The sequence below is a fragment of the Capra hircus genome, chromosome 8 (assembly GCF_001704415.2).
Source record: "Capra hircus breed San Clemente chromosome 8, ASM170441v1, whole genome shotgun sequence".
Classification (NCBI taxonomy): domain Eukaryota; kingdom Metazoa; phylum Chordata; class Mammalia; order Artiodactyla; family Bovidae; genus Capra; species Capra hircus.
This window is the reverse complement of record NC_030815.1, coordinates 80,552,547-80,576,995: the sequence shown is the minus strand read 5'-3', so window position 1 is coordinate 80,576,995 and position 24,449 is coordinate 80,552,547. Positions and strand designations below refer to the sequence as shown.

Below are 24,449 nucleotides of genomic sequence, written 5' to 3'. Positions count from 1 at the left end.
CATGTTGGTTGCTGGATTCATCACAGGGAGCGGGGCCCTCAGGCAGGGGGCCAGGGACTGGGACACATCATAGAACAACGCACTACAGTCAGTTTCCCACAATAACATCCGATGGACAGGGTGTGCCTGAGAAAATCAGCAGAAGGCTTTAAAAACAAGTCCTGCAATCACCCCTGAGTGATTCTGCTTCAATCTCACCCTTTCATATAATGAGTGTTGACAGTTTCAACAGTTAAAAATGATGTGTGTATAATAAGACAGAGGGAAAGAGAAGAGAGAAAGAAAGAGAAGAGACAGAATTCCCTGGCTGTCCAGTGGTGAAGACTCCATGCTTCCACTGCAGAGGGGCATCGGTTCCTGGTCAGGGAACTAAGATCCTGCATGCTGTGTGGCACAGCCAAAAAAATAAATTAAAAGTATAAAAAAAAAGAGAAGGGAAAAAGAGAAGTAGGAAAACAGAGGGAAGGCAGAGGAACAGTGTGAGAGGAGAAGAGCATATGCCTAAAGCTTATCATGAAACTTACAACACAGATATCTCATGACAAACAAGGAAGAACTCAAGACCGAGGACCCACGGGCAAACCAAGTGCGACCACGTGGGTGGAAGCTCCTGCAGACCTCCTCCAGACAACCGCAGTTGGGCCTCAGGGCAGACCGCACACCCCAGTTCTCCAACTCAGCAAGGCCCAGTCGTCCCCAGGAGGGTCCAGGCTGGTGGCTGTGCCATCCGGCCTTTGGGAGCCGGCAGTGCCCCTCCCCTGCCCCCGCACAGCACTCACAGTTCCAGGATCAGGATGACGTCCGTCTTGTTCTCGTAAACCTCGTGCAGGGTGATGACGTTGGGGTGCTGGATCTCCTTTAGGATGCTGACTTCCCGCTCTATGTCCTCGCGGCTCACGCCCCGCCGGCTGGATTTGGTCCTCCTTTTCTTGATGAATTTGGCGGCATACTGTAGACCGGTGCTTTTCTCACGGCATTTCTTCACGACGGCAAACTGCCCACTGCAGAGAGAAGGGAGAAGAGGTCCTGGGTCATTTATATCTTCTTCGTGGGCTGCGCTTAGCCCCTCAGTCGTGTCCCACTCTCTGCAACCCCATGGATTGTAGCCCACCAGTCTCCTCTGTCCATGGGGTTCTACAGGCTAGAATACTGGAGTGGGTAGCCATGCCCTCCTCCAGCGGATATATGTTCTTTATCGTTCACTAAAACCCAGGTTTGGGCAAGAATGTAGTCCCACGGGGTGGGATGGGGGGAACAATAGGATTGTAAATAAGGAAGTCCAAATTGTGGGAAATTAATAAATTCAATAGATAAATTTCTTCTTATAATTTGGCTCCATTAATTTAAGCCTCTTTCTTTATGAACAATGCTGCAAAGAATATAATTTCCTTTCTTGAATCACATTTTATTAAATGGGTAATAACACCTCCATTTCTCTGTTCTCCTCCTTCTCTCCCATTTCAGATTCAGGGGCCACAGGAAGGAGCTCCCTCCCATTGGGCCTCATTTCCTTGTTCTTGTCCTGTATTCTAGGAAAGTGAGGGGTTGGGATCAAGGAAACGGCAGAAATATACAGGGTCCTGCCTTCAGTGATGTATTTCTAGCACATACTAAGTCACTTCAGTCACGTCCGACTCTGTGCGACCCTATGGACTGTAACCCGCCAGGCTCTTCTGTCAGTGGGATCCTCCAGGCAAGACTACTGGAGTGGGTTGCCATTTCCTTCTCCAGGGGATCTTCCCGACCCAGGGATTGACCCAGCCTGCATTGCAGGCTGATTCTTTACTGTCTGAGGCGCTAGGGAAGCACAAATACTTGTTAATTGAAACACATCAGCAACAACAAAAACACAAGCAATACCTCATTTTATTGGGCTTCACTTTATGTGTTTCACAGATAGTTTTTACAATTTGAAGGTCTGTAGCAATCTAGTATTGAGCAAACCTATTTGCTCCATTTTTCCAACAGCATTTGCTCACATGTCTCTGTTTGCAGTATTTCAAACTTTTTCATGATTATTATATTTGTTATAGTAGTTTGAGATCAGTGATCTTTGATGTTACCCCTGAGAAAAGATTACAACTTGCTGAAGGCTCAGATGATGGTGAGCAATTTTTTGCAATAAAATATTTTCTAATTAAGGTATCTATATTGTTTTCTTTTTCTTTAAGGTTTAACACTATTGCACTCCTAAGAGACTACAGTACAGTGTGCAACTTTTTTATGTAATTATTTTTGATTCACTTTATTGCAATCTTTGCTTCATTGATGTGGTCTGGAACTGAACCTGCAATGTCTGAGTCTGCCTCTATATATTTTGTTCATATTTCAGGGACTGATAAGTGATATGCACTAGACATTTGTTGGCTGCTTCTTCAGCATCATCTCTCTTCTCTTCTTTTCCCACAATATCTATTATAACTTGGCTCCATTAATTTAAGCCTCTTTCTTTATGAACAATGCTGCAAAGAATATAATTTCCTTTTTTGAATCACATTTTCTTAAATGGGTAATAACACCTCCATTTCTCTGTTGTTCTCCTTCTCCCCCATTTCAGATTCAGGGTCCACAGGAAGGGTTTTTGGTTTTGGGATACCAAGGTCCACCCCCAACCACAGATATGGTTCATGTGACCTAAACTAATCCAATTTGTGCACTATATTCTTTTTTTGGAGAATGTGAAGACAAAGATTTTTGTTAAGACACTTTGACCCTCCTTCCCCCCAAAGCTGCTGCCAGTCATCTTGGGACCACTCCTGATCTAAAGCAGAGGCACAACCGGTCAAAGGAAAGAAAACAGGTCTGCGGTAACCCTGTGGAGTGGCTGGATCAACCCTAGCCTGAAGTCGTCTGCCTTTAGACTTTCCAGCAACACAAGCCAATAAAATTCCCTTTACTGCTAAAGCCAGTTTGGTTTGGGGTTTTTTATTTCTTGCAGAGGGAAGCATCCTAAATTTGACAGCAGAGCCTCCTACCCAAATGCTGTTGCTAAGTCCTGTCCTATGCTTTGCAATAAAAGGATACAATAACAGAGCTTGACACAAAATAGTAAAGTGACCATGTAAGCAGGGGAGAAGCAAGTAGTATACCCTTAAGGTAAGTGAAACACAATGGAAAGGGGCTTACTACATCACTGCTGGCATCCTCACTTCCTCCCTAGCACCCGAGTGCCAAGGGCCAATCCAGCCATCACAGGATGGGCACATTTCTGGGCACCTGCTAGGGAACTGCTATGTGGAGAATTATCACTGTTATTTTTTGCTAGATTTATTCTCCTCACATGAAGACAAAAGGAAGACAGAAAAATCAAATTAAGGCTAATATTTTGATGTTAAAGAATGGATACATTAAAACGTTACTCATTTACTTTGGCAGTGGGAGGCCATGAAGATAAAAACACATAGTGAAGAATTACCTTTACAGCAGTGCCAATTTTTTTGCATGACAGGTTATTAATACTTTCTTTCCCCGGTCAGCAGGATAGCAGAGATGCTGAAGAATAAATCACATCAGAACACTAGCACGTACTGCCTGTAAGCTTACAACCTTAAAGAGTCATGGGAAATGTTATGACTTTATTACAATCATTTTCTGATTTCCTTGGGGAGTGGAACACTGGGCTTTCCCTCTGGTAGTGGGTAGAGGGTAGGCTGCAGAGATGGGGCTTATGGAGAAAAGAGGAAAAACAGCCCAAATACAAAACAACGTTGCTTTCCAGAAGCCAGTGAAGTGGTGTTTGTAACCCCTCTCCTCAAAAATACAGTACCACTTCCCCACTAAGCATTCTCAAGGGGCCCCAGGACTCAGCCCAGCCAAGGACCTCCAATCCACAGTAACACATGCTTCTAGGAGCTGGGCCCATGCATGCGTCTGGCAGTTATAGCCACTCGTCAGGCAGACTTAAGGCAAACTCGGTGACTTGAATCACATTGCTTTAAAAAAAACAAAAGCAAAGAGCCAAAGGGAAAAAAAAATCATCAGGAGAGCCACAAAGTATTTTAAACGCAAGCCTGAAATCAAAGATTTTCACAGCCAAATGTTCTATGTTGGCATTTGATGCTTTCAATTATGGGAAGTGAGAGAATCAGGTTCCCAACCCTAAGGCCGAGTTCAAGTGTGGTTCTGAACATCCTGTGTTTCAAGGCAAAGAGTATGTGCACACATCTAAGACAACCGTATCACCCAGGTTTGCAGCCTAATATCTAGAACCCATTCCCTCACCAAACCATTGACCCCTCGCTTACACTTCAGGGTCCCTCATGAGCAGTCTGAAGGTGGGAGAGGCCCCCGTACAGGAGAAGTTGTGATTCTAGTGCCTCCCATGGCAGCATGCTAGCATCTGAGCAAACTTTGGCGGTAGGATGTCAGAGGAGAGTGTAGAACAATTTGGGGAAACACTTTCTAGATCTATCTCAATACCACCTCTTTAAAGACACGTTTCCTTATTTATCACCCATTCTTCAACAATCTGCCTCCCCATCACTTTGCTCCAATGAATGCTACATCCCCGAGTCCACAGGGCACTTCATAACCCTCTGTGGCCCCTTAGCAGGCCAAGGACAGACTCCTTGGAGAAGAAACTTGTCTCAAACACAGTGATTTGCTTTGTGAGACCTCATTCCCGTTGGACTATTGGTTAACTGCTGCTCCCAGCCTTCCCTTGTGATCCAGCTTCCGGGGCAGGAGGAGAGCAAACGCACCCAGAGAAGCCAGGCCACCACTGCTGCCACCTAGAAGACTGGCTGCCGCTCCCGCCAACCCCCGTTCTGTGACAAACACATGAGGCCCCTCAGTGACTGATACCCACACAGGCGGTGGATGGGGAAGGTAGCTTCCTTACTAGAAAACAGAAACATTTAAACTTGACAAGACAGAGTACAGGCAATCCTTATTTCCTCCAGGATCTTTATTTGCAAATTCACTTCAGTTCAGTTCAGTCGCTCAGTCGTGTCCGACTCTTTGCGACCCCATGAATCGCAGCACGCCAAGCCTCCCTGTCCATCACCAACTCCCGGAGTTCACCCAAACTCATGTCCATCGAGTCGGTGACGCCATCCAGCCATCTCATCCTCTGTCATCCCCTTCTCCTCCTGCCCCCAATCCCTCCCAGCGTCACAGTCTTTTCCAATGAGTCAACTCTTCTCATGAGGTGGCCAAAGTACTGGAGTTTCAGCTTTAGCATCATTCCTTCCAAAGAACACCCAGGACTGATCTCCTTTAGAATGGACTGGTTGAATCTCCTTGCAGTCCAAAGGACTCTCAAGAGTCTTCTCCAACACCACAGTTCAAGAGCATCAATTCTTCGGCACTCAGCTTTCTTCACGGTCCAACTTTCACATCCATATATCACCACTGGAAAAACCACAGCCTTGACTAGATAGACTTCTGCTGGCAAAGTAATGTCTCTGCTTTTGAATATGCTATCTAGGTTGGTCATAACTTTCCTTCCAAGGAGTAAGCATCTTTTAATTTCATGGCTGCAATCACCATCTGCAGTGATTTTGGAGCCCCAAAAAATAAAGTCTGACATTGTTTCCCCATCTATTTCCCATGAAGTGGTGGGACCAGATGCCATGATCTTCGTTTTCTGAATGTTGAGTTTTAAGTCAACTTTTTCACTCTCCTCTTTCACTTTCATCAAGAGGCTTTTTAGTTCCTTTTCACTTTCTGCCATAAGGGTGGTGTCATCTGCATATCTGAGGTTATTGATATTTCTCCCAGGAATCTTGATTCCAGCTTGTGCTTCTTCAGCCCAGCGTTTCTCATGATGTACTCTGCCCTTATAATTTTATTTGTAATCTAAAAAACTCAATACTCATAGTACTATCGTACTATGCATGTTCCCAGCTGATCTCGGTTAAGGGCACACTCTGCCTCCTTGTTTCAGCTCTCACAATGTAAACAGTGTCCTTTTCATAGTCTGTTCAGTGCCGTGTTTTCAGTTTCATTTTGCATTTTGTGCTTTTTGTTCATGATTTCACTATTTAAAATGGCCTCCAAGCATGGTATTGAAGAGCTGTCTAGTGTTCATTAAGCATGGAGGCTATGGTGTGCCTTACAGAGAAAACACGTGTTAGACAAGGCACGCTTGGCATGAGATATAGTGCTGCTGGCCATGGATCAACATTACTGCATCAACTATATACACATAATTAGGTGCCTTTAAGTTGGCTTAAAGCTCAACACTCAGAAAACAAAGATCACGGCATCCGGTCCCATCACTTCATGGGAAATAGATGGGGAAACAGTGGAAACAGTGTCAGACTTTATTTTTTGGGGCTCCAAAATCACTGCAGATGGTGACTGCAGCCATGAAATTAAAAGATGCTTACTCCTTGGAAGGAAAGTTATGACCAACCTAGATAGCATATTCAAAAGCAGAGACATTACTTTGCTGACTAAGGTCCATCTAGTCAAGGCTATGTATGGATGTGAGAGTTGGACTGTGAAGAAGGCTGAGTGCTGAAGAATTGATGCTTTTGAACTGTGGTGCTGGAGAAGACTCTTGAGAGTCCCTTGGACTGCAAGGAGATCCAACCAGTCCATTCTGAAGGAGATCAGCCCTGGGATTTCTTTGGAAGGAATGATGCTAAAGCTGAAGCTCCAGTACTTTGGCCACCTCATGTGAAGTGTTGACTCATTGGAAAAGACTTTGATGCTGGGAGGGATTGGGGGCAGGAGGAGAAGGGGACGACAGAGGATGATGTGGCTGGATGGCATCACTGACTCAATGAAGGTGAATCTAAGTGAACTCCAGGAGTTGGTGATGGACAAGGAGGCCTGGCGTGCTGCGATTCATGGGGTCACAAAGAGTTGGACACGACTGAGCGACTGAACTGAACTGAACTGAAACAGAAACACAACAAACAATGTTATGTTTTGATCTATTGGTAAAATGTGACCTGCTCACAGGACCCTTGCCAGGAGCCAGCACAAGGAGTTCCGCCCGTGGCAAAGGTCATGAGGTTAAGGGGCCCGACAGGCAAAGGCAAGTCGGGCCTTAAGGGAGCCTCGCTGGATCTGCTCGTGCATCTGCCCCAAAACCAGAGTCTGCCTGCTTTACTGTGTTATGCTTTCCACCTACTCTTCTGACATTAACAAGGGGCTGTCCCCCTATCACCTTTTTCTGGAAAAAGTTAATTTAGAGCTTTTAGATAATAAGTCTCCTGGGCATAATAAGAGTGTTTCAATCCAAAAACCCCTCTGATGGCTTTCTAGCCTGCCTGCCGGACTCTTACAGCTGCGCATGTGATTGTTTGTGGCCTCCCGACCATGAGAGGCACAGGAAGCTTAAAACATCCTAGGAATGTAGGGGCTTCCGAGGAGTCAAAATCATTAGAATAGGACCAATTAAGGGTTTCATTTGTTGAGCCAATACTTGCAGCCAAATTTTCGTATCTTTTATTTGTAGATATAGTTGGTATATAGAAAAAACAGGTAGTAGCCCTGGTATTAGCAGCATTAGATCTTTGAGTTAAGTACTTTCTTTGTTATAACCCACTGCACCTTTGTTCTACGGGAATGTAACTTTATTTAGTACTTTGAGGGTGATGCAGATTAAAGAAAAAACACTTCAGGGGAAAAAGATCTTTCTGGTTGATAGACATTTATCTAGGAAAAGAGCCATAAAAATGTTAACAAGCCCCCTGGCCAGAAGATGATGTAAAACCACCTAAGACCTTTTGTATACGGGAAGGTATGCAAAAGGTAAGCCTGGTCTCAATGAGGGTCAGGACTGCTGCCCCTGCATAACTCTGCATATTCCATTATTTCTTTATGTGCAACTTGGGATTTATATGGTGCTTTTGAAAATAAAGTTGTGGGTCTGGCACCAATGCTTGGCTCCCCCATGTCGTTCTTTTCTCCCTTTTCTGGCTGAATTCCCATCTGGAGCGTGGAGGCTCGCCATGTATACTTACTTGCCCTGGCTTCTAAGACCCACGTGAGAGGGAGCCCAAGGCGGGGCACCCTCTGCTATTCAAGCGGGTGCCAATGGCCTACGTAGGTGGTGCAAACTCCTTGTCTTGGAGTTTTATTGGTTTTCTGCATAAACCAAGTTATTCAGCATCTTTTCTCCACTAATTTTCCTACTACACTATTCTTTCCTAATCTCTCTTTATATTTCTAAATAAATAAGTTTTTCCTTGCCAACTCCATCCCCGCTTCGAATTCCCTGGATCCACCGGGGCTGGACCCTGACAGACCCTAACTCCGTATTTCCTCCAGGACCACTGGTTCAGTATCTGCTAAGTCAGTGTTTGTGATGAATTTATAGAACATTAACTACTATGATGAGCACTGACCGTGTGTCATTTTTTTTTGTTTGTTTGTTTTTCATAACATTCTCTGTCATCTAATAACTGGCAGTTTATTACATTAGGTACAGCCAGCCACACTCATTTTAAAATGAAACCTTTCCATTTAAGGTAATGTTTATTAACCACCAGTGGTCAGATGCATATAAAGACAAGAGCCATCCCAGCTTTATAAGAGTTATCTACTAAAAAAAAAAAAAAAAAAGTGTTTCAAACATAATCACCAATTTCATTAAAAAGAAAAAACTTTGGCTAAAGGACCTTCAATAAAATAACCTAATCTAATTTTGGAGGCTTTCCTGGTGGCTCAGCGGTAAGGAATTCACCTGCCAATGTAGGAGATGTGGGTTCAATCCCTGGGTCAGGAAGATCCTCTGGAGAATGGAATGGCAACCCACTCCAGTATTTTTGCCTGGGAAATCCCATGGACAGAGGAGCCTGGTGGCTACAGTCCATGGGGTCTCAAAAGACTTGGACATGATTGAGTGACTAAACAACAACAATCTAATTTCCAATCTGATTTCCTTGTCTTATTTATTAATATATCTAATTTAAACAGTACCCTGGCGGTCATTCAGTGAGCTTTATCCAGGATGCTATCTATGCAATGCATTTTACATAAAATTCACATTATCACCATTTCTTCTATCAATTAATGAGAAAACTAAGCCTCAGAGAGATTTTTAAAAATCACACCAAATCACTCAGCAAGTAAGTTGCATAATTGAGAACTGGAGCCAAATCCAAGTGCATTTGCCTCCAGAGCTCTATTCAATGAGCACAGTTGTTATACTGGGCTTGTGTCCATTCTGACTGAGATACAAGCCACCTCCTGTGAAGTCACAGACAGGACTGGAACATCATTCAGGAAAGAGTTTTGTAAGGGGAAGGCAAAGAGAGGGGCCTTGTGGTTAGTAAATCGGGGTAATGGAGCTTCCTCTTCTCCACTGAAAATTCAAACAGTGTTTAATTAGCTAAAACCATGGCTTTTACACTCTCAGGGGGGCTCTGTGACCAAAGGAAAACCCTGTTTATGTGTAAGCTTAGGAAGCAAGATGCTTACACTGAGAAAGGACCACAGAAGGTTCATTCCCAAGATCAGCATACAAGGATTACATGCAACTGATGAAACATTTGTGTCCATAATTAGTTCCACCTCTCCTGTCCTTCCAAGATTTGAGGTTTTTAACTAACACAAAATAATTTTTACTTTTGAATTCATGTATCAAGCTTCTGGCAAAATTTTAGTGCTGGTGAAGAGCCTGGCAGGCTACAGTCCATGGGGTCACAAAGAGTCAGACATGACTGAGCGACTAAGCACATTTTTCTTGAAGAGTTGCATTCTGACAGTGACATAGACACAGATCCTGCTAGAATACAGGAATTACAGGTCTTAAATAAGAGGTGAGGTGACAGAAAAGATTGTTCAAGGGTGAGTTCACACTTGATAATAATTCACATTTATGGCAGGCAATAAAAACCCCAAAGAGCTTATAGAGTAAGGGAGAGAGAAGCTTGTTAACACTGTAAGGTGGAAAGGGCCACAGAAAGGACACAGCCACTTGGGACCACTTCAGGGGAGAGGTTGGGGTTGGGAGACCCAGGCAGTGTCCTGAAGTCTGGGCTCCAGCCAAAAGAGAAAGAAACTGGGTGTTGGGGGGATGGCTTCCAAGAGGAAGAAGAGCATGACCCAGGGCAGGGAGGCATGAAAGAGCCTGCCTGGCATTCTTGAGAGAAGAGGAAGTGGCGGTGGGGAAATGAGGGATCCTCACAGCCAAGGTCCTGCCCAGAATGGAGCAATGCCAGCCCCAAACCTGCTAACAACATGGGAAAGCAGAGAGCTGGCTGAGCCTTGGTTTCCTCCTCTGTATAAGAGCAATGGCAACATGAAATGAGGTCATGCATGTGAGTACAGCATTCAAGCACATGAAAAGTATGAAAGTTAGCACGTTGGCTCAGTTTCATACTTCTTAAAGAAACCAAGAGGCTTCCCTGATGAAGAATTTGCCTGCAATGCAGGAAACCCTGGTTTGATTCCTGGGTTGAGAAGATCCCCCTGGAGAAGGGATAGGCTACCCACTCCAGTATTCTTGGGCTTCCCCGGTGGCTTAGCTGGAAAAGAATCTGCCTGCAACACAGGAGATCTGGGTTAAATCCCTGGGTTGGGAAGATCCCCTAGAGAAGGGAAAGGCTACCCACTCCAGTATTCTGGCCTGGAGAATTCCATGAACTTTATAGTTCCTGGGGTTGCAAAGGGTCAGACACGACTGGGTGACTTTCACTCACTCACTCACTCAAAGAAGCCAAGAGGGTGGTATTTCAGAGGCTGAACAGCAGCACCTAATTTCTTCTTGGCAGTTTTCTTTACAACATCTTTGAAATCTAAGTGTTAAATCTCTACATTTCCCCCCATATTAGGACTCAACAAAGCTATTTTCATTTTGGATGGGACCTATGTGATTTTCCGCAGTTGGTCCATAAAAGACCGTGTGGCTTTGTATGCTGAATTTTTAGGTAGGTGATGGGAGGGCTTCCCCGGTAGATGAGCGGTAAAGAATCCGCCTGCTAATGCAGGAGAGGCTAAGAGAAATGGGTTTGACTGCTGGTCAGGAAAATCCCCTGAAAGAACACATGGCAATCCACTCCAGTATTCTTGCCTGGAGAATCCCATGGACAGAAGAGCCTGGCAGGCTACAGTCCATAGGGTCGCAGAGAATCAAACACAACTGAAGCAACTGAGCACCAATGCATGCAGGTGATGGGAAGCGACTGCATTTTGCAAAGATGACCTCAGCTGTATCTCCCATCATTCACGCTCTTGCTTGGTGTGGCCCTGCCTTTCCCACCATCCCTGTCCCTGGAATCTGAGCTTTGTCTGACCATTAGAACATGGTAGCGTGACTCTGGGGCTTCTGCCGGGGTTGTCAGCATGCACACTCTTGAGAGCTAGCTCCCTCTGGGAACTCAGCCACCATGCTGGGAGAAGCCATGTGGACATGTTCCCATCAATAGCTCCTGCTGAGTGGGGAGCAGCTGTAAAAAGTCAGCCAGGTGAGCACTCAGGTGGCTCCAGCCCCAGCCAACATCTCAATGCCACCACGTGAGAGAGACCCCCAAGCAAGAACACTCACAGAAGCATATGTTCATAAAAAATGTTGTTTCAAGCTACCAAGTTTTGGGGTATTTGTTTCACAACAATGGATAGGTGGAACAGCTACTAAAAAAAATTTTTTTTTAAAACAGATGATCCCAGAAGCTATGTGAAGAAAAGATTCAATACACAAGGTGAGGGAACAGAAGGTGACTGGTGTCTCTGACAAGCCTAAAGGAAGAGCCAGGGACAGGAGCAAGAGTGTCCGGACCATTTTGCACGCAGTTGGCCCCCCGGGGTGGGTGTGGGGCCCCACACAAACAGGCCCCTTGTTACATCAGCAGGTATGGGCTCACTTTTCAGGTTCTCTGCTTCTCATCTTGGCAGCAAGTCACCCTCTTTCAAGGGAAGTGTTACATCATTTACGAGGGACCTCTGTGCCAAAACCCAAAACTGATGACAACAAAACCCAAATATCACACTAAAATGCCTCTGCAGATTTCTGGCTGAGCTGTACTATCCCCAACGTAGCTTTCCCAGTCTCTCTGGGGAAGCAGGTCCTCCCCTCTGGGAAATGCACAAGACCCAAAATCTTTAGCCGCCCAGTCGTGTCCAACTATTTGCAATCCCATGGACTACTCTGTGGCCAGGCTCCTCTGTCCATGGGATTCTCCAGGCAAGAATATTAAAGTGGGTAGCCATTCCCTTCTCCAAGGGACCTTCCTGACCCAGGGATTGAAACTGGGTTTCCCACACTGCAGGCAGATTCTTTACCAGCTGAGCCACCAGGGAATTGCCACTTTCCAGCAAGACCCAGTAAACATATGGCTCCATCCTGACTGGTGCAGATGCCCAGGGCCTACCCCTAGGGACATCACCTGTAGAGGTCTCTGGTGATGAGGAAGCACTTGGTCCTCATTCAGTGGAAACTTCCCCTTCCATCCCAACCCACCGGCTATGCAGACTTCAGCAGATCATGACCCAGTATGGGCACTTGGTACTTCAGCACCAAGTCTGAGTTTCTGGAACACTTTCATGCTGCAGCCCACACTTGGAACTGCTCTCTTTCTGCCTTTTGAGAAGCTATGTGTGACAGGAAGAGAAACCACTTTTTTTTTTTTTTTACAAAGAAACAAAGTTGGTGATTTATTACTATTTATTACTATTACTATTATTATTAAAAACAAACAACCCTCCAAAAATTATTTTGAACTGCTGCCATGGGTCAATTAAAAAGTCACATGATCTAGAGAACAAGAGTTCCCCCACCAGTAAGCAAACAGAGCAGGTTGCCAGGACACCAAGGGGGAGAAGCAGAGTTTGCCAAGAGGATAAACAGCAGCATGTCACCCCGGGAACCAGGACAACACACGAGTCAGGAGTAAGCTGCAAAACGTAATTGCTGCCCAAGGGTACACTGGGAGCTACACGCTGGGTGGGGGAGCTCAGACCAGAGACGGACCCCTTGCGGGGAGCATCCTCCCAGAAGATAGGATGCCGGGAAGTTACCCGGGAGAACGGGGCAAGACCCAGGACCTAAGGCAGGGCAGACAAGGGTCTGGCTTCCCACACAAGTGTGGGGCTGCCAGTGGGTCAAAGAAACCAAATACACAGAGTATCAGGAGCAGCCTCCTTATAATTAAGGAACTAGCAAACCAGAGCTGGTGAGGACCCAGAAATAAGGAAGATGAGAAAGAGAACAGCGAGTACTCTGTTCACCTGACATGTCCCCAGGATACCTCTTTGGAGGGGGAAGGTATGAGCTCCACTTAGAAGATCATTTCCCAAAGTGGGTTCTCTGGAGCTCATGTTTGGGATTAGCAGACACAAACTATGATACACAGGATGGATAAATAACAAGGTCCTATGTCTAGCACGGGGAACTATATTCAATATCCCATGATAAATCATAATGGAAAAGAATTATGAAAGAGAATGTATACATATATATATAACTGAGTCACTCTGCTATACAACAGAAATTAACACAATATTGTAAATCAATTATTTAAAACATTTTTTTTAAAAAGAGGGTACTCTTTAAAAAATTTTTTTCATGGAGAAAGTTTCATGGCAAAGCACATTTAGAGAAAATCGGGTAAACAGAGACACAACAGGCCTCTATACGGAGAACTCACCAGACCCCACCCTCTGTCTCCAAGGGGGCATGGAATTCAGCGTTTTAGCAGGTTGGATGGTGTTGTTAACCATAATTTTTTTTTTCTTGGTTGTGAAATCCAGTTTTATTGGGAGAGTTTGCTTTGGTCTTCTCTTCCAATTAATAGTTACATTCTTAAGAGCTGGGACTGAGTCTGCAGACAGCAGTTCCCTTTCCTTTTGAACCTAGAGCTGCATTCAGAGGTGTTTCCTAAGGCATGATGCTGCTCACAGGCCTGGGGGGGCTGAGTGTAGAGCTTGATGGAGGTGTTCACAGAGATTCAGATCCTTTCGGGGCTCTGGCCCATTAGAAGGGTGGGGGATCCACTTTGTCAGGCCTGGAAGAGGAGGCCACCCGCCACCCTGGGCCTGGGGCTCCCCGCCTCCTCCTGGCTGCTGGTCTGGGCTACTCACAGGGGGCAGGCAGATGCACAGTGGTCTTCATCCTGGCAGACGCCCTGCACCACCAGAGACTAGCAGGGAATCTGGTGTTTCCTTTTTCTTTCGGATGATCAGTTGGGTTGGATATTTTCCATGACAACTCAGAACAGGCTGAGGAGGTGTGGAGAGTGGGAGCCGAGGCAGAACACAGGGATATCTGCTTTATGATGACTCCAGGTGAGCTCTGGGATCCTTGCTGCCACCCTGGACCATGAGCACCTGCCCTGAGAAGAGTGTGGTGGTGGGAAGGAGGCCTCAAAGTGAGTCCTGAATGGCCTCCCCCAGCACTTGATTTGCAGGAGCCTAGAGAAAACCATCTTGTTCTGGGAGCCGTCCTTTGGTTTGCATTACTCATTGCCATACCTAATCATTCGGCCTGATTCAGATCCAGTCTGTGACTTAAGGAACCTACAACCCACGGGGATTTACAAGACTTTATAAGTTAATATATCTATACGACAGAGCTGTGAGTACTGCGTGATGAAGTATGCCAAGCAGGTGAAATCCTGCTGGAGCTGAGGGCTGGGGAGACTTCATCCACTCTTTTCAGCATCACCCCTGGTACTGAACTCAGGGCTGGGCAGAGAGCAAACTTGGTACCTGATGATTGTTTGCTTGTTTCTTTTAACTTTTTACTTTATATTGGAGTATAGCAGGGTTTCCAATTGACAGGGTTTCCCAGGTGGCTCAGTGGTAAAGAATCCGCCTGCCAGTGCAAAAGCTGTAAGAGACGTGGGTTTGATCCCTGGGTCAGGAAGATCCCCTGGAGGAGGAAATGGCAACCTACTCCAGTCTTCTTCTTCTTTTTTTTTTTTTAACTCCAGTCTTCTTGTCTGCATAATCCCATGGACAGAGGAGCCTGGCGGGGTACAGTCCATGGAATCACAAAGAGTTGGACATGACTGAAGTGACAGCATGCACACACACAGGCACAGACAATTAATAATGTTATGACAGTCTCAGGTGGGCAGCAAAGGGACTCAGTCATACATATACATGTAGCCATACTCAGCAGGGGCCACGGGACTGGAAAAGGTCAGTTTTCATTCCAATCCCAAAGAAAGGCAATGCCAAAGAATGCTCAAACTACCGCACAGTTGCACTCATCTCACACACTAGTAAAGTAATGCTCAAAATTCTCCAAGTCAGGCTTCAGCAATACATGAACCGTGAGCTTCCAGATATTCAAGCTGGTTTTAGAAAAGGCAGAAGAACCAGAGATCAAATTGCCAACAGCCGCTGGATTATGGAAAAAGCAAGAGAGTTCCAGAAAAACATCTATTTCTGCTTTATTGACTATGCCAAAGCCTTTGACTGTGTGGATCACAAGAAACTGTGGAAAATTCTGAAAAAGATGGGAATACCAGAGCACCTGACCGGCCTCTTGAGAAACCTATATGCAGGTCAGGAAGCAACAGTTAGAATTGGACATGGAACAACAGACTGGTTCCAAATAGGAAAAGGAGTATGTCAAGGCTGCATATTGTCACCCTGCTTATTTAACTTACATGCAGAGTACATCATGAGAAACACTGGGCTGGAGGAAGCACAAGCTGGAATTGAGATTGCCGGGAGAAATACCAATAACCTGAGATATGCAGATGACACCACCCTCAAGGCAGAAAGTGAAGAGGAACCAAAGAGCCTCTTGATGAAAGTGAAAGAGGAGAGTGAAAAATTTGGCTTAAAGCTCAACATTCACAAAATGAAGATCATGGCATCTGGTCCCATCACTTCATGGGAAATAGATGGGGAAACAGTGGAAACAGTGTCAGACTTTGTTTTGGGGGGCTCCAAAATCACTGCAGATGGTGATTGCAGCCATGAAATTAAAAGACACTTACTCCTTGGAAGGAAAGCTATGACCAACCTAGATAGCATATTCAAAAGCAGAGACATTACTTTGCCAACAAAGGTCCGTCTAGTCAAGGTTATGGTTTTTCCAGTAGTCATCTATGGTTGTGATGGTTGAACTGTGAAGAAAGCTGAGCACCGAAGAATTGATGCTCTTGAACTGTGGTATTGGAGAAAATTCTTGAGTCCCTTGGACTGCAAGGAGATCCAACCAGTCCATTCTAAGGGAGATCAGCCCTGCGTGTTCTTTGGAAGGAATGATGCTAAAGCTGAAACTCCAGTACTTTGGCCACCTCATGCGAAGAGTTGACTCATTGGAAAAGACTTTGATGCTGGGAGGGATTGTGGGCAGGAGGAGAAGGGGATGACAGAGGATGAGATGGCTGGATGGCATCACTGACTCAATGGACGTGAGTCTGAGTGAACTCTGGGAGTTGGTGATGGACAGGGAGGCCTGGTGTGCTGCGATTCATGGGGTTGCAAAGAGTCGGACATGACTGAGTGACTGAACTAAAGTGAACTGAAATGATGCTCCAATGGACCAGACAAAACAAACAACACTCCAAATGTTTTTCCCAAATAGTAAGTCGCACACGGGAACCAGGATTGCCCTGTAGGTCCAGTTTTATGGAGAATCAAATGCCTTTACAAAGAGAGAGTGTCATTTCAGGAGCAACTCGCACATTTAATGAATGGTGACCACGTCAGGGGACTGGAGATTGGGGCCTCCTGCCCCAGACAGCCAGAGTTGCAGGAGACCCTCAGGATATCCCATTGAGACTCAGAGGGGTCTGTCCCTTGTTTGGTCACTCCAAACTCAGCAAACTACTCCCTAGGCCAATCCTATTATTTGATCCTCCAGACTTTGTCGTGCAAAACCCTCCAGCTATTACTGGGCTCAAGGTAACTGGGCCATAAGGTACAATCTGTTCTCAACTCAGCAAGCAGCTCTTGGGGAAAAGGCTGAAAAAGGGAGCAGGAGGTTCATGTATCTTCACAGAGAGACAGAAGTCAAGGAGCTGAGCTGAAGTTCCTCATGCCTCAGCCAAGAGAAAGGCAGATTCCTTCCAAGTGCTGAGCTTCTAGATGAGGGAACGAGCTCAAGGTAATGAGAAAGGACCAGTTTGGCCATCTGATGGGTACAGATTGTAACTGTGCAAACACTACATTGAATTACGTAGATTAAATGTAATTTATAGATACTGTGGGATGACCCCCACCACCCCCCACCACGCAGTCTGCCCAGTTCTGGAGTATTCCAGGTGCTGAACAAATATGTCTGACTAGCTTCATGTCTTCCCTCTCAGTTTAGCTAGAAATACTATTTGCCTATGTGTTTTCATGAGCAGGTTTGGGACCCTCTGTCCTGCTTTGAGAACCAGCTCTGTCTTATCCCAGGAAATCACGTCTGTACTGGTGAAGAGCTTGGACTTGAGTGACCTGCAAGAAATTCAAATACGCTGTCGTGATGTGGCTCTTAGTGCAGCCATAGATGGATGTGCTGTAGAGACACTGCTCACGGGCCTGTCTGGCTCTGGAGACTGAATACAAACTGGGGTAGCGGCTTCTTGAGGGTTTGCCTTCTCCGGGGCAGCCAGTGGTTGTCTGGCCGGCGGCCTAGTGAGGAGGAGTCCTTCTCTCAGTGCTCTTGGGCAAGCCCTCTCCCACGGGGTCTACAGGTCTGTCCCCTTGGCTCTGAGTCAGGAGGGGACTCACCTCCCAGAGGAAGTCTGGGGAGAGGAGAAAACAGGTAGAGGACCGAGGGGGTCACTTCAGGCCAGGCAAGGAGAGGCTGGCAGGGAAATTCACTGCTGGAGTTACTCAGAAAGAGAGCCACACAGATAAAACGGAAAGATGATAGTTAGAGAGAAACCAGAGCTGCCGGGAAGGCTAAGTATTCCCTCAGTGGAAGCAGAACTCTCTGGAAGCCTGCCATGTGGGCTGACCTCACCCTGGAGCCCCGAACCAGAGCAAACACAAAGCTTATCGCTGAAGGCTTGGAGGGCTGTAAACACCCAGCCGGGAGCCCGGACACACGGATGACGTTACCTCTCCCAGGAAGGGAGACTTCTGAGGAGCAGGTGTCACTTATCAGGTCTTAGGTCAAACATTAAAGAAAATGAAAACTAATTCACACTTCACATTCATGAACACAATGCTTCCTGAAGCAGGGGCTTCAAACCCCACGGCCGTTTTGTGACGTCTCTTCCCAAGAAAACTTGGAACCTGCATTCAGAGGGATCTTGCCTGGAAAATCCCACGGACAGAGGAGCCTGGAGGGCTGCAGTCCATGGGGTCACTAAGAGTCGGACACGACTGAGCGACTTCACTCTCACTTTTCATTTTCGTGCACTGGAGAAGGAAATGGCAACCCACTCCAGTGTTCTTGCTTAGAGAATCTCAGGGATGGGGGAGCCTGGTGGGCTGCCGTCTGTGGGGTCGCACAGAGTCGGACACGACTGAAGCGATTTAGCAGCAGCAGCAGTAGCAGAGTGAGCGTGCGCAGGGGGCTTCAGAAGCTTTGTCTGCTGGAAACCTAACTTTCTAGTAGGCAAGGGGGTGGGGAGGGGGCATTGTGGGCTGACCTCTGGAACAGCCCCTGTAAGAGGAGTGGGTAAGAAAACCTCCCCCCACTTCCTCATCTGCAGTGGAGGGCATTGAGGGTCTGTGTAACCCCCACCCTGCCCCATTGATGGCCTTGGACTCTGCAGAGCTGAGTGAGACTGTCAAAACTCCTCCCCTGAGGGTCTTCCCTGTTTTGCCACTTGGATCAAAAGCCAGTACTTATTTGCAATAACAAGGAGACACCTGGGCCAGGCTACTTGGTTGAAAGATCCACAACTTGCAGGCAGATAATGAGGCACAAAGGAAATACGAGTACAGGTCTGGAGCAGCGAACAATCCAACCAGGAGTAAACACACCCATGACCCCTAGGCAGGTGCACCAGAGGTTACATGCAACACTCCAGGCCACTTGCTTAGGCCACTTCCAGTCGAGGGACTGACTTCTGGGGGTTCAAGAGCAACTCAAGAAGAGAGGGTAGCTGGATTCAGGTGTGGCTGGGTGGCTTCGTGGTGACAGTGAACTCTAAAAAGCTGTAGCCGTGTACTCCGAAGCCCAGTACACAGTTTGGAATGGACTTTCTATTTAGCAGGCATGTGAATGGCAGAGAAGTAGAATCTGTTTTTCCAGCTACTCTGATCTGTTAGGTGTCTATGAAAGATACACCACTAGCTATGTTTAGAACCACAAAGAATTAAAACTCATAAGAGTCTTATAGACTCTTAAAACTTATTAAAGTTTATAGAGTCTGAATTGTAATCCTCTTCATAGTGATCTGCCAATATATTAGCTTGTAAAATGTTGTTTATATCACAATGTATATAGGATTCTTCCTAAAGATTAACACTATTGAGTGCTAAGAGCACAACATGGTACATTCAATAAAATTCTGGAATTAATAATATGTTGATTCAATCACCTTATGGGTCACCCTAAATTTATATGCTGACCGTTTAACAGTTTAGATTGTTCCACTGATCTTCTGGACATGGAAAAACTGTTGGTGCAGTATATAAAAATATCACACAATATGTTTCATCGTTTGCTTTAAGAATTTCATGGCCCTGAGCAGTCCCTGTGCATTTACTTTCCTCCAGTGTTTACTGGGCTTCAGCCTTGTGCTAGGTCCTAACTGGCCCACCTGCTTTAGAAACTGTCAAAAGGATAATCAGTGTATTTGATCATGTACATTCATTTGAAAAGCAGAGGTATATTATAGTTCTCATAGGGCTATGACACTCCTTGGAATTCTCCCAGTCTCCTTGAGGCCAAGTGCTTTTCCCAAGCAGTTGCTTTTAGGCTATAACCTTAGGTGACTGGGAAAATTCCCTATTCAAAGCGCCACCTAAAGATTTTTAAAATATGAATTGTTCATAGTCATTAATCAACTTGTAATTGGTCCTTGAAAGGTCACTGCAATTTGCAAACTCCAGGAAGTGAGATTTCTAAAAAAGGGAAAATGAGAAGGCAAGGCTTATGAGTTCATTTGTATACAACAGGAACCCTGAAAGAACTTAAGATTTGGATAAAAATCCTTCAAAACCTAACAGAAGATGGATAGAAAGGGGCTAAAGATGGCTGATTAGAATTGATGGTATAACAAACATGTAGGAAGCAAAATTAATTCTTCTGTGCTTTCATTTTTTTCATATGAGGCCAGTTGTCTTCCCTTAGGGAAGACTGGGGAAACGCTACTAAAGTGTAACCAAAGCTTGAGTTTAGAAAAGACCCGATAAAAGACTGCCTGGCTAGACAATTAAAAAAAAAAAAAAGAAAGAAAGAAAAATTCACATCTACAGGAAAATTAAACCTCACTGTGGCAGAAGCAATCTCAAATCACTGCAGGTAACCTTGGACAAATTATAAGGAGTGATACTGGATTGATATTCAAAAGAAGACCAAATTGGATCCCTCCCTAAGATCAATTAGCTTGTTATTAGTACAGAGCGAACATTGAGAATCAATTATTGATCTGAGGAATTAAAAATAGCAAATAATAAACAGCATAATCAGCCAGAACTTTCCCACTGTCCCAACTGCATTATAAAATCAGTACAAATGGGAAGTGATATAGACAAAAAAATGTTTTGATTTTAGCAGGGCCTCTGACATAGTTTTTCATGATATTTTTGTAGATGAAATGGTGAATCACCATGCGGTAGATTTTGGCAGGCCTTAAGACTCTTGAGTTTAGCACTGTCCTAGACAAGATATTTTTCAGTGTATCAGATGAAGGCATATTTACCACATTTTAAAATAACACGGAAAGTAATGGCAGTATTTACTGACAGAATCTAGAATCTACATTATCCCAACCGGCTTAATAATAAAATTCATAAGAGCAATAAATAGAAATCCCCATAGTTAGGTTCAAGGAAATCAACCTTACAGGATAGCAGTTCATATAGAAAACAGATGATGATTCTATCTGACCACCCATTGCACAAGCACAGGGTAACCGCACTGCCCACACCATGCACGTGGTCCCGGTGTGCCAAAGGGGTGCAGCGCTTCTGCTCTCAGCATGAGTCTGTGCCCCATGCTGGGCACTTGCCCTTGGTAGGAAAGATGCTGGCAGAGTAGGTGGCAGTCAGAGGAGGACCATGACAATAGGGAGGTTTTGCTTCTGGGCAGAGAACTGTCACTGTTTGAAAGCTTGTCAAGAGGAATCAGGCCATCTGCCAGGAATGAGTGGGAGGCTTGACCATGGTCTCTTAAATTCCTTCCAACCTTAAGATGCTCTGTGTCTAGAGTTCCAGAGATCAGGCACTGCACTCCTCACTTAACTGAAAGAAAACATATTACTGAGTACAGCTGAAATGCTATGATGCTATTTTTTCTTCACGAATTTTCTGAACCTCTCTTATACTAATGATCTTCCCAGACTGAAACGCAAAATAAATTCCATATTGCCACCAACTTCTCTCAACTCTATCTGGAAACGTATGCATCTATACCTTAAGATTAATTCTCCAAAATGACAGAGTATTGATAATCTGAGTGGAAATGTACTGTGGGAAGGAAAGAGAGCTCAGCCAGGAGGCAGCTGACCCCACTCTCCCATCCAGCAACAGTGGGAATGCTGATACTTTAGTTACTTTCCTGAGCCTTAGCATGGTCATTCTGGAAATTAAACACACACACACACACACACACACAACTAAGATTAACAATGCATAGCTTATAGGGCTGCTGTAAGACTCAAAAGAAGTAAAAAGATGTGACTGTGTTTTACAGAGTCCATACTATCACACAAATATAATGCTAATAATTGGAAATATTTAAGTGATATCACAGCTGGGAACAAAATCCCTGTGTCTATGTCCAAAGATCCCTAATAAGTTCAAGTCAGTCTCTAAGAGGGAATGACAAAAAAGGGAAAGAATTCTTTTAAGCAGGACTTAGAAACAGCCCATTCAAGTCTTCCAAAATGAAAACTTAAATATCTAGACAGATAAATCTGCATGACACCAAGTATCTCGAACTTTGGGAAGAGAGGGCCTAGTTTTGAATCCTGGCTTTGCCACTTCCTATCTGTGTGAAAAGAGCATAAAGGCAAACGGAGGATTTATACTTTTATGAAAACAAAAATTTATGTTACCCTTCACATTTCTTGCAGTTAGCAAAAACATGTACTAATGTAGGTCTTTCATAAAAGCTAAGTGGCATAAAGTGAACTTTTGGAAAGCAGGGCATATGCTTCACTTCATGTTATTTCAGCTTAGGAGGTTTCATAGGAATGCTGTACTTCCATACAGTAGGCAAAACCTGTGCTAGTATAGTATATGGTTGCTTAAAACCATCACATCTCTTAGACAAATATCAAGGCTCATATATTGCCTTATTAGAGAAATAAGAGAAGGAATAATTTATGCAAGTTTTTTCCCACCCTGTTCTGGAAAAGCCATCTTGAACATGGGCTGCTGAGTGAATCCCCCATGAAGGCGGCTGGCTTCAGAACATGAGGATGGTGTTAACCAACTGGACTCAGGAAATACTAAAATATTCAGGGTGAAGAGAAGAAAAGCATAAGAACAACAATGGCCAATTTTCACATTTTGGTCCCTAACTAATATCATTCTGATGTCTTTCTGGTCTCATGGCTGTAGGAATGACTAGATGGTCAAATTCTGTGAAACAACCTCATCCTGGGATGATTATAGGTCCATCTCTTGGACAGCCATGGAGGAAAGACTCTCAGGCTGTTTGAGGCTGTCTCTAACTCAAGTTTACCTGAGTTCAAAGAAGCCTCAAATGTCTCAAGCTAACATTGTGACTTTGATCATTTAAGACCAACATTTATCATGCATAAGAAAAATAATATTTTCTAAAGCACAGACAAAGCATTAAAAAAAATTAAGTATAGGAAGGGAGTAGAGAAAGATCTGGTCTTGTTTTTGCTTCCATTATTAATATCATAAATGTGAAATATAATCATCTACCTGCCATGAAGACAGGAAGCACAGGAAAACTTCAGACCTGGGATCTAGCTATAACATTATCCCTGTCAATCTGACAGCGATGAACTCAGCAACCGGTAGCTACTAGAATAGTGGCCCCAACCTATTTGGCTGGCAAGTTCTAAAGAATAGCAAGGAGAGATAAGAAAGCCTTCATCAGTGATCAATGCAAAGAAATTGAGGAAAACAATAGAATGGGAAAGACTAGAGATCTCTTCAAGAAAATTAGAGATACCATCTTTATTACCGTAAAGATGGGCACAGTAGAGGACAGAAATGGTATGGACATAACAGAAGCAGAAGATATTAAGAAGAGATGGCAAGAATATACAGAACTATATAAAAAAGATCTTCATGACCGAGATAACCACGATGGTGTGAACACCCACCTAGAGCCAGACATCCTGGAATGCGAAGTCAAGTGGGCCTTAGAAAGCATCCCTATGAACAATGTTAGTGGAGGTGATGGAATTCCAGTTGAGCTATTTCAAATCCTGAAAGATGATGCTGTGAAAGTGCCGCACTTAATATGCCAGCAAATTTGGAAAACTCAGCAGTGGCCATAGGACTGGAAAAGGTCAGTTTTCATTCCAATTTCAAAGGCAATGCCAAACAATGTGTTCAAACTACCACACAATTTCACTCATCTCACATGCTAGCAAAGTAATGCTGAAAACTCTCCAAGCCAGGCTTCAACAGTACATGATCCATGAACTTCCAGATATTCAAGTTGGATTTAGAAAGGGCAGAGGAACCAGATATCAAATTGCCAACATCTACTGGATCATTGAAAAAGCAAGAAAGTTCCAGAAAAACATCTGCTGATGCTGCTGCTGCTACTAAGTCACTTCAGTCATGTCCGATTCTGTGTGACCCCATAGACGGCAACCCACGAGGCTCCCCCATCCATGGGACTGTCCAGGCAAGAGTACTGGAGTGGGTTGCCATTTCTTTCTCCAATGCGTGAAAGTGAAAAGTGAAGTCGCTCAGTCATGCCCAACTCTTAGTGACCCCATGGGCTGCAGCCTACCAGGCTCCTCCGTCCATAGGATTTTCCAGGCAAGAGTACTGGAGTGGGGTGCCATTGCCTTCTCCGTCCAGCCCTGCTAGGACACCTCATTTTCCTCCCTTTCTCAGCAAATGTTTGTTGAATGGGTGGATGTATTAATTTGTTTAGCCTTGGGTCTTTGGAATTCCAAGCTTCTCTTGTTAGTTTTTGATTCACTGACCAAATTAACAGAAACGTTAGTTAGATGAATTTCATTGCTAGGCCCATGGAATATGATAAAGACATATGTAAACAAACTAAAGAAGATGACTTTTAGCATGCTGAATGAGCTTTAAAAATGCTGAGTGTCATGTCACTGTGTAACCCACTGTGTAACTGGGTGTCATGTCACTGGAAGAGTTAATATTAGTGGTTCAGGGCAAAGCAAACAGAACTGAACTTTGCACTAATTCCAGAATTCTAACCTCTAACAGAGGTTAACCTGTGTTAAACAAACATACTTAGAATAAAGTTTCACATAATAAAAGCTTTAAAAACTTACAACCTAACTATATAAAGT

The 24,449-nt window shown here is 44.7% G+C and overlaps 1 protein-coding gene across 6 annotated transcripts in view; it reads right to left on the bottom strand.

The window, feature by feature from the left end:
• Window positions 1-24,449, bottom strand: part of DAPK1 (death associated protein kinase 1) — a 206,536-nt gene that overhangs the window by 95,854 nt on the left and 86,233 nt on the right. For all 6 annotated transcript variants that reach the window (XM_018052462.1, XM_018052461.1, XM_018052465.1 and 3 more), the window contains exon 3: window positions 780-1,001. In XM_018052462.1, coding sequence (XP_017907951.1) covers window positions 780-1,001 — 222 coding nt within the window. The remainder of the gene's footprint in view (window positions 1-779; window positions 1,002-24,449) is intronic.